Source organism: Phoenix dactylifera, unplaced genomic scaffold (assembly GCF_009389715.1).
Source record: "Phoenix dactylifera cultivar Barhee BC4 unplaced genomic scaffold, palm_55x_up_171113_PBpolish2nd_filt_p 000162F, whole genome shotgun sequence".
Lineage (NCBI taxonomy): Eukaryota > Viridiplantae > Streptophyta > Magnoliopsida > Arecales > Arecaceae > Phoenix > Phoenix dactylifera.
This window is the reverse complement of record NW_024067705.1, coordinates 508,769-528,207: the sequence shown is the minus strand read 5'-3', so window position 1 is coordinate 528,207 and position 19,439 is coordinate 508,769. Positions and strand designations below refer to the sequence as shown.

Sequence of the window (19,439 nt, the reverse complement as noted above, 5' to 3'; positions counted from 1 at the left end):
TGAACTAAATAATTTAATAGAAAATACAATTAAAATGATATCAATTGAGAGAACCTAGGGCAAGAAATTCACCACTAACATAGGAACAAAGATTAATTGTATTTTAATTTATTCTTGGATTAACATGCAAATTGGCTACAAGCCTAATAAGTATTCAAATAAAATTTCACCAAAGTAATTTAGGAGAATCCATCTTCAGTTAGCATGAAATGTCTATCCTAAGCTAATGTGGCAGGACACTACATCTTCCCTAAGCATGGATGGTCTTATATTAACTTAGTGATCATGAAGAACAGTTGTATAAACTTCATATTTAAAATCACAGAAATTAAACATGAGATAAAAAAGAATATCTATTAAAAATAATAAGTTCATACAACTCCAAGAATTTAAAATTAAATACATAAAATCCGTGTCTCTTTGTTAGGGCTGCATCCAGCCCTAGTGAAGAGCTTAGCCTTCCATACAGACGCGAACAGCTGCACTGCAGGGTACTTCATAACGATTGGCTCTCCCTCCTTCCTCCCATCGTCTCTCTCTCCCTCTTCAAGTAGCATATTCCAAAGAGTTGCCGAAGAAAAAGTGGATCCCCAAGGGAAGTTGATTCCTCTGTTTCACACCTGGATTTTTATAGGCTGCCAGCTCCCTCTCTCTTCTCCTCTGTGGCTGATCCAAATGGGAGGATAAGGTCGTGGAAGCTTGATCTGATCTGATTTGATCCAAATGGGATCTGGAGCCGATCGCGTTGAAGAAGTTGGCTTCGGCTTTGGATGCAGAGGATGGTGTGGGTGCTGGAATGTTGCTCACGGCTGAGAGGGGATAAGAATGAATCGCAGAGAGGACGCATGAGGTTGCTGGGAGCTGGAATTCCGTTCGTGGCTGGGATAATGATCCATGAAGCTGGGGAGAAGTGTGGACAGTGGATGGAATCCGAAGGAGGTTGGCTTGATTCGGCTGGGAAGATATGCGGAGGGAACACTAAATACACGATCGGGATGATGGAGAGGATAAACTCTATTTTGTTGCTGGCTTGGAAGAGGGAAGACACGCAGAGAACGCAGAGAGTACCCGGTTTGGGATGTAGCTGGGATTTGCTTTGGGATACGGATGAACGTGATACAGGGGAGAGAATTTGTGAGATTTCTCATGTGGATGGTTGAATCAAGCATATCTGAATGCGAACGGGATGAATGGAATTCGGATAAGGAATACCCGAATATGCTGGGAGGAATCTGGGAGAAGAGAAGATTGGATTCGGCTGGGAGTTTGGTTGGATTTGTAAACGGGATAAGATTTGTTCCGCTGGGAACAGAGGAGCTGGGATGCAATCCGTGGAGATGAAGAGAAGATTACGAACGGGATAAGGAGCTGGGAGCTGATCCATATGCTGGCCACGGGATCCTCGGATGCGGAGGGCATGAAGCTGGATCACTGAAAAAGCTGGGACCTTGATACTTGGTTCCGAAACAGAGGAAGATGATCTGGTCTTTGTTCCACGCGCTGAGAAGGGAACTTGGGGATTCGGTTGGGAAGATATGATGAGCCAGGGGGACAAGGAAACTTGATACGTGGAATACGTGGAAGGCCCTGTTCTTTGGATTCGAATGAAGCGCGCACGGGAGGTTGGTTGTTGAGCCGGGAGCAAGCGGAAGAAGCTGGGAAGAACTCACGGACGGCTGGGAGGAAATACCGGGAGAATCGGGAAGATAAGGATCTCTGCTTTGTTCTAAAGCTGGGGTCAATCCGGAGAGCGTGATGCGGGGGAGGAATCCGTCGCGGGTGAGGATGGATCACAACAGGATGAAGGGAGTTCTTTGGACGGGCTCTGTTCGTTGGACACAGGTGATCCCATGCGAATGTAGAGCAAGGGAGATAATTCGTGGATTTGATTTGGCTTGGTTGGGAAGATGGGAATTGAACTGTTTGAAGCAGGGGAATTAATCCTATTCGGCTGGAAAGAGGCCAATGACTAGAATTCTCTGAGATCTATGCAACTATAGATGAATAGATGATATACTTTGAGATCTGAGAAATAAATGATTGAAAAGTGTGGGAAGAGAATTAGGTGAACTTGTGAAGAGACGGGAATTAATGGAAAGCACTGGATTTTGGAGGAGAATTCTTGGAGTCGCCTCTAGAGGATGTGGAATTATGAAATGACGCAGTGTAGGTTTAGGCTTTATCTTATTGAGCTTGACTCGACCTGCATACATTAGGCTCAATCAATAATCAAAATCGAATTAAAATGCATTGATGAAGGTGAACATATTTTCTCATGTTTAAATTTAAAGTACATATATAAAAATACTAATAAGTGCTATGTAAAATAGATTTATTTATACATTATTTAGCACTTATCAAGGAAGAAGAAGAACAAGAAGGAGGCAAGAATTTTTTCATTCAATCATCAATTGCCTCATACATGAGAGCGGTGGTCTTTATATAGACCTTACATATTGACCCAATTACATAAACCTAATTGACTAGTCTAATAACAAAACAACTGACCCAATTGACTTGACTTAAACAAAAGCAAATAATGCAATAAAAGAAAATGACTCGGACCCAAATGGACCCAATCTAGGTCTGACTCAATCCGGAGGCTCAAGATCATCTGGATGAAGGGCTCTGATGTCCCCATCAACTTCTTCCGGGTGAGAAAAACTCGATCCCGTCGAGTACAGGTCTGGCCGGCTGTCATACTGTTCCAAGAGATCGGGGTCAAGGCACTGCAACTGTGCTCTGGAAATCCACGTCACATCAGACTTTGGTCAACCTTTCCACCGAACAAGATAACATTGGTAACCACCGTTCCTGGTTGATATAACATGCTCATCCAATATATGTTCTATTTGTTCTCTGCGTGCATGAAATTTGGGAGGTGGTGGCTCAACAATAGGTAATAGGTCAGGGTGTTCAACATGGGCAGGTATATCAATAAAAGGATCAGAAGGCATGAATGTTGTCCTTTTGTATGGGACTAAATCTTCAATATTAAATGTTGAACTAATCCCATAGTCATCAGGAAGATCCATAACATATGTATTCGAGCTGATTTTCTTTAAGACTTCGAACGATTCCGCACTACAAGTTTGCAATTTCTTAAATATTTTCGAAGAAAATCGTTCCAGCCTAATTCTTATCATGACGTAATCTCTATCACTTAACTCTTTATAACGTCTGTGTAAATCAGCAAGGGATTTATATTTTAAGTTATTAAAGTGAATACAATTGCTGATTTCTTGATGCAATGAATGTGGATGTGATGCAAATGATGGTGCAGCTCAAAGACTATATACTGATGAGATATGAAAAATAGGTCTATGGGTTGCCTAGGTTTGTAATCATGCACCACTTCAAATGAATTCATGCCTATGGACTTATTAATCGAACTATTATATGCAAACTCAAATATCGGTAATATTAAATTTCAGGTCCTAGCATATGCATTCGGATTGAGCCTATGTTGTGGAAGGTTGGACAGAGAAGCTCCGGGAACTAGATCAATTACATGTTGGATATCACGCATCAGAGGAAGTACATCTAGAAGATTATCAGGGACTATAGAATGAAACTCCTCTAAAAGGGGAACTGCTACAGAGGAATGTTCAAGGTTGGACTCCGCATTGGTATCTTTAGCCACAAGTGCCAACTCAGGTGACTGGCTCTCAATATCTTTCACTACCTCTTCCACAGTAGTGTTGTGAAGTGGCTTGGTTGTACTTAGGTCAATAGTCTCTCTTCGAAAATCATTTTGGACAAAGTCTAATTCTGTGGGTTCGTCCTCAAAGTCTTCTACATAGTCTTCTATATTTGGTTCATAGACTTCTTCGACATATTCGGCCTCTTGGTCCCTAACTTCTGGTTCAGTAATTGGGTAGGTCTTAGTGAAACATTGGGGCGCTATGTGGCCGAATTGTTGACACCTAGAGTATTGGGTTTGGTGCCTAGGAGAGTGGGGAAGGACTACAGGTGGTGCGACCAAACTGATTTTAGGTTGGGCTGTAACAGGGGTTGGCAGTTTAGGGGTCCTAGAATTTTGCATGAGCTCACGGATCTCTTGTTTGAATTTCTTGTATCCAGCCCGCATGGCATCAATCTGTTCTATGAGAGACCTCAAAATGTCGGAATTCATGGTAGCTACAGAAATTTTAGGTTGATTGAAATAGTACTCCCTATCACTACAGGTTGGCATGCAATGATGATACTAGGTGATGATGTGAAATGCAATGTCACTAATGAAACCTAATAAATATGATGTAAGACCAAATTTGATGCAGGACAACCTACTAATGCAATCTATTATGATTTCAGAGATCAGCAAGTTTTCACAAGAATAACTTAAAGTTTAAATGTTGCTGATTTGTACTTCGGTTATTCAGAATTAAGGATTAAGATTATTCAATTTAAGAAATTAGATTGCAATCAAGTAATACAGTTGTTCTGATCCTAAATTAATCTGATCGAATAATGTTGAGAAACATCCTGTTACTAGGGTGTGCTAATTTAATATCTAGATTTTAAAGACGAATAGGATGGGTTTGAAAGTAGAGGTTTTATATTCTAAATTTTGACAGCAAAAGTAAGTTTCAAAAATATGGCTACATGCAAGAGAACTAGAACATAATTGAATGAAGAAGTCCAAGAAAAGTGGAAACCTATCACCTGTCGTGAAGCAGGCGACCAGAATCGTCTGCTCGTGGGCTAGGGTGATGGTCAGGGGCGCGGCTGCAGCTGATGGGCTCTCCAATTGCCGAAGATAGAACCTAAGCACAGCAGCTCCAAAGAGATCTGGCGATCCTGATGAGTCGGTAAAAGTGGAGGAGAGCGGGCCTACTGGGGTTTGGGCCACAGCAAGAAAGATCAATCATGTGGGCTTGGGCCTATGGAGTGATGGTTGGGCTCTGAAGAATGGGGCGGGCCTGTTGATTGATCCTTGAGGGACTGTGAGCCTGGGGTCGGTTCTGTGGAGTGGAGGAGGACTGTGAACAGGTTTCGACCGAAACCCTAGGGAGCTACACCTTAGGAGGGGAACAGAGAGGAGGGAGATGAGGGGGAGATGCGAGGGCTCGGGATGAGTTACAGCCGAGCTGAGGGAAGGGAGGGAAGGCGGAAGGGGAAATGGCTCGTGGGAGGGCTCGGAGAGGGCCCTCGGAGGGATTACTGTGGCGGTTGAGGGGTGGAGGCGGGGTGGTGTGGCTCGGCGGAAGGAGGAGCAGCGGGCGGTGCTGAAGAAGACGAGGCGGAGCGTGGCGGGCGGCGGCGTCGACTGGGACATCCGTGAAAGCGATTGCGGAGGCGCAGACGGTGCGGCTCGGCTAGGAGCTCGGGGCGGGGCGGCACCAGCGGACGCGGCGGAGGTCTCGGCGGCGACGGGAGGCGGAAGGCGGCTCGGGCTCTGGGCCTCTGGCGGCACGGCGAGCGGACTCGGGCGGCGCAGCCACAGAAAGTGGGAAGAAGATGACAGAGATAAGGTTTTTTTTTCTTTTTTTCTTTTTTTTTTTTTAGGCGGCACGTGCGGTCACGTGCGTCTTCTTTCTTTCTTCTTCTTTTTCTTTTTTACCTTTTTTTTTGTTTTCCTCCAGAACGGATTCGGGCTAGTGGGGCGGGCTAACGGGTTTGGATCTTACCCGTTAAGCCGGCCGTCTTCAATCTCCGATGGATTCGTTGGGGATGCGCCGGATTTTGTGGCGGTGGTTGCGAGGCGGGGCGGAGATCGCGGTGGCGACTCTGGGGTTCGCAGCGACGGGCGGCGGCCGGTTACGGATACCCGCGGGGCAGTGATCTCCTCCAAGGATCAGACACGGCTAGCTGGTGACCAACGCGAGGAGCTCGGGCGCGGCGGCGCTTTCGTGGGATTGCGACGATCTCCAGCGATGAACTAAAGTTGCGGCGGCGGTGTTGGCGGCAGGGTGTGGCAGAGAGGAGGCAGCCGGCGAGGGTGGGCGTGGGTGTGGTGACGGGTGGTGGGGAGACCACCGAAGGTTTTTTTTTTTTTTTTTTGCTTGAGGGCTGAGAGAGGGGGAAGAGGCAACAGAGGGTTTTTCCTTTTTTTTTTCTGTTAGATCTCGTTTTGGAAGAAGAAGCCGAGAGAAGAAAGTGCCCAACGCTGTCTTCACGTGAAGGCAGCCCATGGGAAAACTAAGGCCCTGATGATCTGGATCGGGGCTTTGGCGGCAGGGGCAAAGTCGTAGCTCTGATACCAAGGTGATGTAGCACAAGTGCAGGGAAAGAAAAGAAGGAGGAAGAACAAGGGAGGGAGAAGGAAGAGGAGGTTATAGAGACGCAGGAAGAAGAGAAGGGGAGGAGGAAGAAGAAGAAGAACAAGAAGGAGGCAAGGGTTTTTTTATTCAATCATCAATTGCCTCATACATGAGAGGGGTGGTCTTTATATAGACCTTACACATTGACCCAATTACATAAACCCAATTGACTAGTCTAATAACAAAACAACTGACCCAATTGACTTGACTAAAACAAAAGCAAATAATGCAATAAAAGAAAATGACTCGGACCCAAATAGACCCAATCCAAGTCTGACTCAATCCGGGGGCTCAGGATCATCTGGATGAAGGGCTCTGATGCCCCATTACTTAGCCAGTAGTAGCCTTACTGTAAAACCTTGTAGGCCCGTGCTTTGCCTCCTAGATGGTTTATGCAGATTTTGTCATGAAATACTCAGAGCACATACTTGGCTTCAGACGGTTGGAGATACTTGAGGAGGGAAAAAGTAAATGACCTCCTATAGGGCTTTCCCTCCAGGAGGACATAACATGCAACTTGGCTTTTCAGCCTTCAAGCTCTTTCTGGTCCTCCAAGAGTTTTCCATCATGAAGATATACCACAAGCGAGTCCATCTAGCTTAGTTCAAGATTGGTCGGTAATATAGGGGTTGGTGCTTCCTCTATGCTCGGCCGGTCAAGCACTTCCAAATAGGTCATCTTACAAAGGTCAAGATAATTTGAGGTGACAAGCTGATAACAAGTTGGCTCTGGCATTTTCTGACCTTGGGATCTATAGGATTTCGAACTCCTTGAAGGTCGAGGGGAATTCTTTACCTTCTACAAGTAATGCACCGTAATTGAGGACCTTGCCTCAAAGTCCCTCCCAGACTTGTCCAACGACCGACTGGGAATTGGTAAGAGTCTTTAGGTGTCAAATCCTAAACTCTTGAGCAAGTATCAACCCAATAAGAAGGGTTTCATATTTTACCTCATTGCTAGAGGCCTTGAAGCCGAAGTATAGTGCATACTCTGCAACCATTCATTCCAGACTGGGTCAGTTCGATTGGAGGACCCATCAACGTGAAGCATCCAGAAATCCTTTGGCTCGCACTCCTCTGGAAGCATGCTGACTTCCATGTTCTCGAGGATCGAGCATTCCACGATGAAGCCTGCTAATGCTTGCACTTTAATGTTGGGTCTGAACTAGTAGTGGATGCCAAATTCTTCGAGCTCAGCTACCCACTTGACCAACCTCCCCAATGAATCCAACTTCTGCAAGACTTATTTTAATAGTGATCGAATGAGCTTGGAAGTACAATTAGAGTCTTCTAACCAAGATAACGAGAGCATAAGCCATCTTTTCCAATTTGAGTACCTCGTTTCTACATCTTGGAAGATCTGACTCATGTAATATATGGGCATGTGGGTTCCGCTCTCCTCCCGAACAAAGACCAAACTCATGGCCAACGAGGAGATAACTAGGTAAAGGTATAGCATCTCACCAGGCTCGACTTGGAAAGGAGCAGCCAAGTACTGAGGTAGCTCCACAATTGTTCAAACATGGGTTGACACTCTTTTTTCTAGCAGAATTTCTTTGCCTGCCTCAAAACCTTGAAGAAGGGTAAGCTCCTCTCTTTTAATCTCGCTACAAACCTACTCAATGCTACGATGTGACTTACAAAGCGTTGAAACTCCTTGATCTTCAAGGGAGCCATTTCTAGCGCAGCTCAAATCTTTTCGAGGTTCACTTCGATCCCATGCTGAGTCACCATGAACGCAAGAAACTTTCCTGAGGAAACCCCAAATGCACACTTATCCAGGTTGAGCTTTATGTGATATTTTCTCAAGATCTGAAAAATCTCATCTAACTCAGCAACATGGTGTACGACTTGTCGAATTTTCACCAGCATGTCATCAACATAGACCTCCATGTTATGGTTGATTTATTCCTTGAATATTTTGTTGACCAAATATTTGTAAGTGGCTCCCGTATTCTTCAGTCCAAATGGCATGACCTCGTAATAGTAAAGCCCTTTGTCCAAATGTCTTCTCCTCATCTTTAGGAACCATCCTAATTTGATTATAGCCCAAAAAGGCATCAATGAAGCTTAGCTTCTAGTGTCCCAAGGTGGCGTCGACCAACTAGTCGATCCTCGGTAGTAGAAAACTATCATTCGGGTAGGCCTTGTTGAGATCAGTGAACTCGATCTATACCCACCACTTCCCATTAGCCTTCTTAACCAGGATAACATTGGCCAACCAGTTGAGGTAATCAACTTCATGGATGAAACTCGCATAGAGAAGCTTGTCTACCTCTTCATCGGTGGCCTTCTGTCTCTCTGGAGAAAAATATTTTTTTCTTTTGCCAAATAGGTCGATGAATCTGGTCCACACTCAACCTATAGACGATGACTTCTGGGCTTATACCCGGTATGTCTGAAGCCGACCAGGCGAAGACGTCAGTGTTAGCCCGAAGGAACTCCACAAGGTAGGCCTTAGCAATGTTGTCAAGGTGGGCTCTGACCTGCACTGTTTAGCTCTGCTTCGCTTTGTTCAAGGAAACCGAAAGAAGCTCCCCGGCCAGCTCCCCTCACTGTTGCTTCTAGTCATCTTGGGTGTCGAAGCCTTCAATAGGCAACATCTCCTTCGGCTTCTTTTCTTTGAGTGTGGTTAATAGTATTGCCGAGCAAGTGCATGTTCATCTCGAACTTCTCCTATATAAAGTGCTTTGCTATTGAGGCTCATCATAAAGGACGTTTGCTAAATTTACTTACACAATATATTCTTATTTATTTATTGTGGATTACTTTTTTATTTATAATTATTTATATTTATTACCAACACATTTCCCGCAACATAAACCTATCAAGTAACACAAGTTGAAATCTGGCCATGTCAGATCGATCAAGCAAAGATAGCAAGTTAACGACATTCAACCTCTCATGTGACGTCATACGTTTTGGGAGAGGGTTCTACCACCGATAACCGGTTAATGATCTCCATTTTGTCTACCCAGGCCGTGGCAATTGAAAATCGATACAAAACACGACAGAATCAGTGATGCCGGTAGGGTCCTATAACAGTACTCAATCATTCCTTGACTTCCGCTCCCTTCAGTGAATTTAGCCAAGTTCATTTAGCGAGTGACCTATTACCTTTCTTTCGGAAGATCAACCACCGTCTAATATAGAACACTGTTACAGAATTGATCACGCAAAATTTTGTAGACTCCCAATTTAATCAAGACCAAACCATAGAAAATAAAAATTATATGAAACTATGCAATTAAATACAGAAGGGTCATATCTTATCCAATCCGGAATCCTTCTTTCTCATTAAGATATTACATTGGAAAACATAAAAAGATACGCAAATTTCTCGATGTATACATGTAATCTATTATATGCAATACATCACTCTTATCCCTTAGATTAGACTAATACAAGAAACGGACAGATCCATGCTCGATTTCCCAATAATAAAGGTGATGCCTTTCCTCCGGATCCCTTCTCGACTCTCCCAAGCCGTGCTATGCAAGCAACCCACGCAGCCACCCCATCAACGTTACATCACCCTTCATTTTATTTGACAATAATCATCTATGAAGTCCCATTATTTCTTCCCTCTATAGTTGTTTAACTCCTTTTGTTTTGCCCACCGTATAATTATAATTTGATGGGGCCAACTACAAACATAAGTTATGCAAGCAATCCACCCCATCAACACTATCATCACGTTTTATTCTCTTGAAAAATAATCAGTGAAACACCATTCTTTATTTTCTCTCTGTAGTTGCTTAACTTCTTACGTCTCGCCCACCATGTGAATATTATTTCATGGGGGTCAAATGAAAGAAACATTAACAGTGAAACTAAAAGATGGTACAAGTTTGTTCTCAAAGGTAGGAACAAAAGTAAAGAACAGTCAAATAGGTTTATTATTACGATTCTGGGATGGAAGGATGGATCAATGATCGAGCGGCTTGGGGGAGAGGATCCAGTGCTGGCCGTGGGGCCGGACGTGGAGGCCCTTGACCTTGGCGAAGAGCGTGACGGCCCGGCGGACGCCGCGGTCGTCGGCGGCGGTGTGGTAGTCGTGGCCGAAGAGGACGCCGCCGGGGCGGAGCACGGCGTAGGCCATGTTGATGTCGGCCCAGGCGGAGTGGAAGTCGTGACCGGCGTCGACCTCGATGAGGTCCGCGTAGACGCCCCAGTCGCAGAGGGCGGCGAGGGCGGAGCCGGTGGAGAAGGGGACGGGGATGACGCGGTCGGCCTCGCCGGCGGCGGCGACGGCGAGCATGAACTGGGAGAGGAGGAGGGCGTCGGCGTGGAGGGGCCGGGGGACGTCGCGGGGGAAGCGGTGACGGAAGCCCGGCCAGCCGCGGAAGTCGTCGATGCAGAGGATGAGGGAGGGGAGGGAGAGGTTGCGGGAGATGGCGGCCATGTGGAGGGCGGAGGCGCCGAGGAAGGTGCCGAGCTCGATGATGGTGAGGGGGCGGACGGATTCGATGAGCTCGCGGAAGACTGGCTTGGTGGAGCCCCAGCCGCGGGGGCGGCGGGCCGGCGGGTAAAGAAGCGGGGCGATGGCCGGAGGAGGGAAGCCGGCGTAAGGGGAGCTGCCGTTGTACACGCGGTCGAGCACCGTGCGCAGGTTCTCCGGCTGGGGGATGGGGTCCGCGCACTTAGTGCGGAAGCGTAGCAGGTCGTGCGGCGGCGGCGGCGGCGGTGGCGAAGGTGGATGCGGGGGCGATGTGGAGACTAGGATTGCGCTATCGGGTTGGGATTGGAATTGGGTTTGGACGTGGAATTGGGGAGGAGAGTGGGAGGAGGACGAGGAGGAGGAGGAGGAGGAGGAGGAGGTGGTGGTGGTGGAGAGGAAGCCGAGGGTGTAGCCGAGGGAGAAGAGGAGGAGGAACGAGACGGCTCTCGGCAAGAGGCGGAGGAAGGCGGGAGCAGATGATGGCGGGTGGGGCTTCATGTCTTTCTCCTGCTTGTTTTGAGGTTATGGTTGAGAATTGAAGTGGAGCGGATAGAAGAGTTTGAAAGGGAGAGGAGGTTGGGTGGATATTTTCTTCCCTCGGATTATTCTGGAGTAGCTGATGGGTTGGGTTAAGGAATTTAGTGGAGAACGGGTTAGAGCTTGTTGAATTAAATTAAATATTTTAAAACTTGAAAATCGCATACCAAACAGAGCAAGCGACCTACTAAATATTTGACTTGGTCAACGGCTAAGTGGCAAGCATCCGCGCACAAGCAAGGAAGCAAACATGGAAGATCCCCAAAGAAAGCAGGTCATGACAAGTGTCATGCATCCACGCACAAGAACTCTAGGGATCATTGGGAAGAAAAGAATAAAGAAAATTTTTCTTCTCTTCATAATTTAAATTATTTTTTAAGTTTTTTTTAAGCTATCTGCAAGCATGAACGTGCTCTTCTTTCTTCCCTAGAGACGCACTGATGGGGAAGAAGTGGTTTTGTACTGGGTCATCGTATCTCTAGGAGATCTGTGCCAGCGGACCCATGCGTGGGAGGCATAAATTTTTCTGGGACAACGCGTCACTATGCTTCGATCCACAGGCAATCTTCTTTCTTTTTCTTATTTTATTATTCTATTGTCAAGTTAATTATTTGCTAATTTATTCTTCTTATTTACTATTTTTGGATATTAGAAACATTTAATTATTGATTATATTTGCGCATCTAGGCTAACAATCCAGAAAAGTTTATATATTGTTAGCACTAGATTTTAAATTGCAATATTTATTATATATTCTGCCACATATTGCATGCACAATCTTGGTATGATATCACAACTGCCACATATTGCATGCACAATCTTGGTATGATATCACAACTGTCATATATTACTTGTACAATCTTGGTATGATATCATAACTGCCACATATTGCATGTACAATCTTGGTATGATATCACAACTGCCATATATTGCATGCACAATTTTGGTACGATATCACAACTGCCACATATTGCATGCACAATCTTGGTATGATATCACAACTGCCACATATTCCATACACAATCTTGGTATGATATCACAACTGCCACATATTACATGCACAATCTTGATATGATATCACAATTGTCATATATTGCATGCACAATCTTGGTATGATATCACAACTGTCATATATTGCATGCACAATCATAGTATGATACCACAGATCAATATCCAAAAATTATTAAATCTGATTATCATATTCAAAATTAGTATTTGTATCAAATCATAGGATTTAGTATATTTTAGTTGTTATACATTTTTGCTAGCTTCACTTTAGTGTTTAATTTTTAAGCAAAATATTAGATTGCCTAACCTCCAAGAGGTTTATTAATACCTCCATTTGAACTCCTCATGAAGTAATTTCCAGATTCTATTCAAACGAAAATTCGAAAATTAGTTAATTTATAGGAGCTAGCTTAATATTGCACTTAGGATGAAATTAAACGATATCTAGTGAAATTATCCATTGAATAACGGTATTTAAGAAATGCTTGTCAAAAAAGCCTACGCACCTAAGAAAGGCTAGTACTTAAGTAAGCCAAGTGCTCCACCACCGATCTGGAGCTGATTTAGCTGTTATTGTTTGGATTTTTCAACTAGACATCTAAAGTTCAAATTAGATATCAGTGTAATAATTTGACATAAATCTTTTCATTTTCACAGATGTCAAAACTATGTTAATTAAACTACAAATCATTGGCTTCCCACATATCTGAAAATCTTAGTGCTGGACCTGAAAAGTTTAATGGTCAAAACTTTAGGAGGTGGCAGAATCAAATGCGATTCTGGCATGGGAGAAGTTTGATTTTGAATCTCCCCATGCGGCTGATTAGGAACTTATTTCATACTCGCCTTCCCCATTTACTTTTCGGCATGTGCTCTGTATGGAAGAAGTTTGAATTTGAATTTAATTTTTTTTCCCCATTCGACTGATTAGGAAGTAATTTCAATTATCCCGCCAACAAGCCATGTATGGCACATGAATCTTAGGTCTATATAAGAGAGTCCTAGGCCTTTTGTGAGGATATATATCTTTGATTATTGTATTTGCTCTTTAATGTACTTGAACTTAATCCCAAAATCAAAACTCAAGAATAATGACAAATGTGAGATATGTGTAGAGGCCAAATTACCTAAAAGACCCTTCTACTTTGTAAGTAGAGATTCTAATCTCCTTGAACTCATACATAGTGATGTATGTGACTCAGGAAGAACCTCAAGGGATGGAAACAAATATTTTGTAACTTTCATAGATAACCTTTTTAAATACTATCACCTTTATCTTATCAAAGCTAAAAATGAGGTCTTAAATAAATTCAAAGTCTATAAAGCAGAGGCTGAAAACCGACCAGATAAAAAGATTAAAATCTTAAGGTCTTATAGAGGAGGTGAATATACCGCTGACCTAGTTCTGTGAAGAACATTGGATAATTCATGAAGTGACAGCTCCCTATTCATCCCAATCTAATAGAGTAGCTGAAAGAAAGAATAGAACCTTAATGGATATGGTTAAATCTATGCTAATTAGTTTAAGTGCACCAGAAAATCTTTAGGAAGAGACACTAGTAACTGCATCTTATATCTTGAACAGAATTCTATTCAAACATAATGATAAAACCCATATGAAATCTAGAAACATAGAAAACCTAACTTAAAATACTTAAAAGTGTGGGGGTGCTTAGCTAAAATAAAAATTTCAAAAAATAAAAGAAAAAAAATTGGAACCAAAATACTAGATGCAATATTTATAGGATATGGAATTGAAAGTAATGCTAATAAATTTTTAGTGTTTAACTCTCAAATAAATAAAATTAATAACAATACCATAATGGAAGCAAGAGATGCAATCTACTTTGAAAGTATATTTTCTTTTAAAACAAGGATAAATGATCAAATAAATACCAATAATAACCTAGGGACTAGTTCAAACAGAACCAGATTTAGAGAAGAAGAAGAAAAAGAAGAAACTGAACCTAGGAGAAGTAAAAGAACTAGAGTTGAAATTTTTTTTGGAGAAGACTACTACACATTCCTAATAGAAGACTCTCCTGCTTCTTTAGAGGATGCCTTAAAATCTTTAGATGCCCCCTTCTAGAAAGAAACAATAGACAATAAAATGCAATCCATAGTTCAAAACCACACTTGGAAATTGGCAGACCTACCCCCAGGAAGTTAACCCATAGGGTGTAAATAGATCTTTAAGAAGAAACTTAGGCCAGATAGAATTGTAGACAAATACAAGGCTAGGTTAGTAGCTAAAGGTTTTACTCAAAAATCTGGGATTGACTTCTTTGATGTTTATGCCCCTGTAGCTAGAATCACTACCATTAGGATCCTTGTTGCCTTGGCTTCCATTCATAAGCTGGTTATACATCAAATGAATGTTAAAACCGCTTTTTTGAATGGGGACCTAGATGAAGAGATCTACATGGACCAACCCAAAGGTTTCATTGTTTTAGGTCAAGAGAAAAAAAGTATGTAGGTTGATTAGATCTCTTTATGGTCTAAAACAAGCTCCCAAACAATGACATCTTAATTTGATAAAATAATCCTGGATTTAAAATTAATAACACAGATGAATATGTATATTATAAAAAGAAGAATAACAAAATTATAATCTTATGTCTATATGTAGATGATATCCTAATTTTTGGAACAGACTTAGAAATTATTAATGAAGTAAAACAATTTTTATCTCTAAAATTTGACATGAAAGATTTAGGAAAAGCAGACCTAATCCTAAATACTAAAATCATAAGAAATGAAAATGGAATAACTTGTCCCAAAGCCACTATGTAGAGAGGATTCTTAAAAAGTTTCACTACTCTGATTGTCATCTTGTATCTACTCTCTATAATCCATCTCTTCATCTAAGGAAGAACTTAGGTGATCCAGTCAATCAAAGCTTGTATTCCCAGATCATTGGTTCCCTAGGGTTTCTTGCAAATTATACCAGACCTGATATTGCATACTCTGTGAACCGACTGAGTAGATATACTCACAATCCTAATAATGATCATTGGACTGCTCTAGAAATAATTTTTCGGTACTTTAAAGGTACCATATCTTTGGGATTATACTATTGTGGTTATTCTGCTGTTCTAGAAGGCTATAGTGATGCCAACTGGATCAGTGATACAGTTGACACCAAATCCCCCATTGGTCTTGTCTTCCTTTTAGGAGGTGCAGCTGTATCATGTAAGTCTATCAAACAAACTGTAATGGTTAGGAACACCATGAAATCTGAAATGATTGCACTAGATACCACTAGTATTGAGGCCGAGTGGCTTAAAGATTTGCTGGTAGATTTACCTCTTGTGACTTCACCATTACATTCTATATCTGTTCATTGTAACTGCAGATCTGCTATAGATAAATGGAATCAAAAAAATGCAAATGTGAAAATAAATAGGCACTTGAAAGTGTGCCATAAATCATTGAGATACAAATTAAAGAATAACTTGATTGCACTAAATTTTGTAACATCCGAAAGGAATCTAGCTGATCAGTTTACCAAAGGATTGTCTAGAACGGGGGTTCTAGAGTTGTCAAGGGGGATGGGGCTAAGCTCATAAGTAAAGTCATCACGGTGGTAACCTAACCTGAAAAGGTTCAATGGGTTGAAACAAACAAGATAGATGACTAATGAGGAGCACTATTTATTTTTTCCATCCCTAAGGCAATAGTACTCATAAAAAGCAAGACTTAGGTTGAGTTTTTACTCTTAATGAATCTGAAACCCATAAGGCAGGGTACCTACTTGCTCGTACCCTTTTGAGGATTCAACTATATGTGTGTAGTCGTGAGGCCGCGACTGTGAGAAGTGGGTTATTCCCCAATAACACACATGAAGAAATACATGCGCATGGCCGTAAAGTGCAAACCCACTTCGAGCATTATTCACGCTATATTATGTATACTGTTGATAAAATCTAAGCAATGGACCAATGTTCAAGGCATAGTCCACCTTGGCTCCATAGAGATAATTAATTATCATTAAGTAAAGGTTCAAACCAAAAAATACCTACACCTATTACATAATATAAGATACTCAACACTTTATTTTAAATTTTTTTAAAATTTATTTTGATTTTAATTTTTTTAAATATTTAATTTATGTAGGGGATTGTTGAATTAAATTAAATATTTTAAAATTTGAAAATCGCATGCCAAATAGAGCAAACCGCGACCAACCAAATATTTGACTTAGTCAACGGCCAAGTGGCAAGCATCTGCGCACAAGCAACGGAGCAAACATAGAAAGATCCCCAAAGGAAGCAGGCCATGATAAGTATTATGCATCCACACGCAAGAGCAAGCATGGAAGGCCTCTCGAAGAAGGAAGGAAGCATGGGCAGCCAAGATGCAACAAGCCGCAAGATTAAAGAAGTACAAGAAGACACGTCATCAATCCACGGAAGGAGAGTTTGCTTCTTTTGACGCATCTGAGCCTATATAAAAGGCTCTAGGGATCATTTTAAACACAATAAAAAGTTTCTCTTCTCCCTATTCCAAGAGCCTATATAAAAAGGGCTCTAGAGATTATCAAATAGAAAAAAATAAAATTTTTTTTTCTTCTCCTTATAATTTCAATTATTTTTCTAGGTTTCTTTTGAGCTATCTACAAGCGTAAACGTGCTCTTCTTTCTTCCCTGGAGGCGCACTGACAGAAAAGACGTGGTTCTATACTGGGTCATTGTATCTCTAGGAGATCTGTACCAGCAGACCCGTGCATGGGGGGCATAAATTTTTCTGGGACAACGCGTTAGCATGCTTCGATCCACAGGCCATCTTCTTTCATTTCTTCATTTTATTATTCTATTGTCAAGTCAATTATTTGCTAGTTTATTTTTCTTATTTACTGTTTTTAAATATTAGAAATATTGAATTATTGATTTATCAATTATATTTGTGCATCTAAGCTAACAGAGTTTAGATGGGAAAATTTAGACGATTGGACTGGGAAGAAGTAGATAAATAATAGATCATGTGCCTTCTAGTCTCTACACTAAGTCATCTTCTTGCAGGATTCCCTAATTAAATGAGTTTTCTAGATCAAGATTAGTGCAATAATGACAACTTCTACTTTGCAAGTTCTGCATGGGTTGCAGCAGTTGGGCCCATTCAAGTAAATGTCGGGACTGGGTTTAGCAAATATAATTTGTGGTTAGGCGTACTTTCTGGGTTATTATGTATTTTAGAAACTGTAATGTGATTTTGTAGAATGTCAAGTAAATATCAGGGCTGGATTTATAAACAATGATTAAGCTTCACGGATCTCAATCAATTTAGTTAGAAAATTAACGGAAGCATCGACAGAGAGGGTCAAATATGGAACCTTCTTAGAGGATAAAGTGGATAGGATAATATCCATCCTTGTCATATCGGAATCTTTTGGGATCTGGATACAGATTTGAATATCTATATCTGTATTCCAATATCCGTTTTTGCTTACAATCTTATTTAATCTTATATAATATTTATAAATTTTAATAAATAAATAAATAACTATATTAACACTCTATTGACTTAACTTGTCCTCCATTTAGTTATATTTTTTGATTTGGTGAATATAAAATTTAACTAGCTAATTTATATCAGTATTTATATTCTTACTTTCAATATCCAATTTGTATCCATTCTTGTTTAGAATAAATATGAATATAAAATATTTTATTTAGCTAATATTGAAATATACATTCAAATTTATCAAATAAAAACCAATAAAGATATGGATATTGCTGATATTCAATCCAGCCCTAAACCTTCTCAAAAAAAATAATAATAATAAAAGGAAGGATGCATTTAGCTATGGCCTGGTGGTTATTTAAGCGTATAGCTTTTACCTCAAAATAAAATAAATAAAGGTATAGCCTTTAAGGAGTGCAATTTAGTAAGGCTCCTTAGAAAAGAGCTAGGTTCCACTACAAGGAATATCAAATGGTCCAGAGGCTTAGAAGATTTCAAAATTAGTCCAAGAAGTAAAAATTTGGAATATGGGCGACCATGACCTTTCAAAGAATGATATATGCCATGCCGAACTTCATAGCCTTCTGCCAGCCTGCTCTTTTGTCTGGATAGTTTTCTTCCTCCTCGTCTTCCTTCTCGCTCTCTCTCCTGTGTGTGTTTCTAAAGATATTGTAATCGCAATATACGTGTCAAGTGAGTTCATTCAACCGAACGTCCGAGCGCCAACGTGGCGGCCACAATATCTTCCGACCTCGACCCATTCGATTGAATGGATTAGTTCAGCTGATCAGGGCGCGGTAACGGAGAAGCGGAACGAGAAATGGCGAAGATGGGGAAAGGTGATTGGACAATATTCCAAACGTGTCCAAGTCATCAAAATGTACGATTGTTAGGGGGGAAAAAAAAAGCTCCGTCGGCGAAAGGGAAAAAGAAGAGCAGGGCAGAAATCTAGCAAAGGGATGGTGCGTCAGCCGCGTCCCGCCGACACTGATAGAAGCAACAGTAGGGTTCCATGGTTTGACCGGATCATCACCACGTAAACAAGTTGTTTATTGTTGGTTACAGTAAACAAGTTGTTGAGTCACAACTATAACAGGATTTCATGTAACGCTTGTTTGATTGCCTGCGAGCAGCTTTGCAGTAACAACGACATATTCTTTTACCTAAATTTAACTGAAAAAAAAACGGTAACACATTAATGTAGAAGAATATATTAATATAATACATGATATCATTTTTTTTAATTAGAAATAATAACATTAAAATTTATAATTCATATTAATTGATATCCTATAAACACACTACTAAGTTGTTCCACCATTTCAGGGAAACAAGCACCGACTCCTATAACTCTTTCAAGAGCTGTCTTTGAGTAGGACTGGAAGTAGGTCAGGCCATACTCCTATCTAAATTCGAGCCTAAATTTTTTTCAGACTTCAGACTGGACTTAGGCTCAAAAATTTTTAGATAATCTTGTCCCAAGTCTAGGCTCGAGCCCGGTCAGAATTTACCCATTTAGGCCAAAAATAGATCCACCCGAATCCAATTGAAATTTAATATTTCATAATATTGCTTCACATGAGTTAGTTAAAAATTAAACTCTCTCCTATAACAAGTAAATAATATATGACACATTCTTCTCAACTAAACTATTTTTAATGTCTATTACTTTCTAATTATTCTTTCTAAATAGCAACATATAAAAACAAATTAATTCAAACCTGAATT

The 19,439-nt window shown here is 41.3% G+C and overlaps 1 protein-coding gene across 1 annotated transcript; it reads right to left on the bottom strand.

Annotated features, from left to right (window-relative positions):
• Positions 1 to 9,943: 9,943 nt before the first annotated feature.
• Positions 9,944 to 11,345, bottom strand: LOC103721342. The gene has a single exon (XM_008811512.4). It carries the CDS (start codon positions 11,199 to 11,201, stop codon positions 10,191 to 10,193), a length of 1,011 nt encoding a protein of 336 aa, XP_008809734.1. The 5' UTR covers positions 11,202 to 11,345; the 3' UTR covers positions 9,944 to 10,190.
• Between the last annotated feature and the right edge of the window lie 8,094 nt (positions 11,346 to 19,439).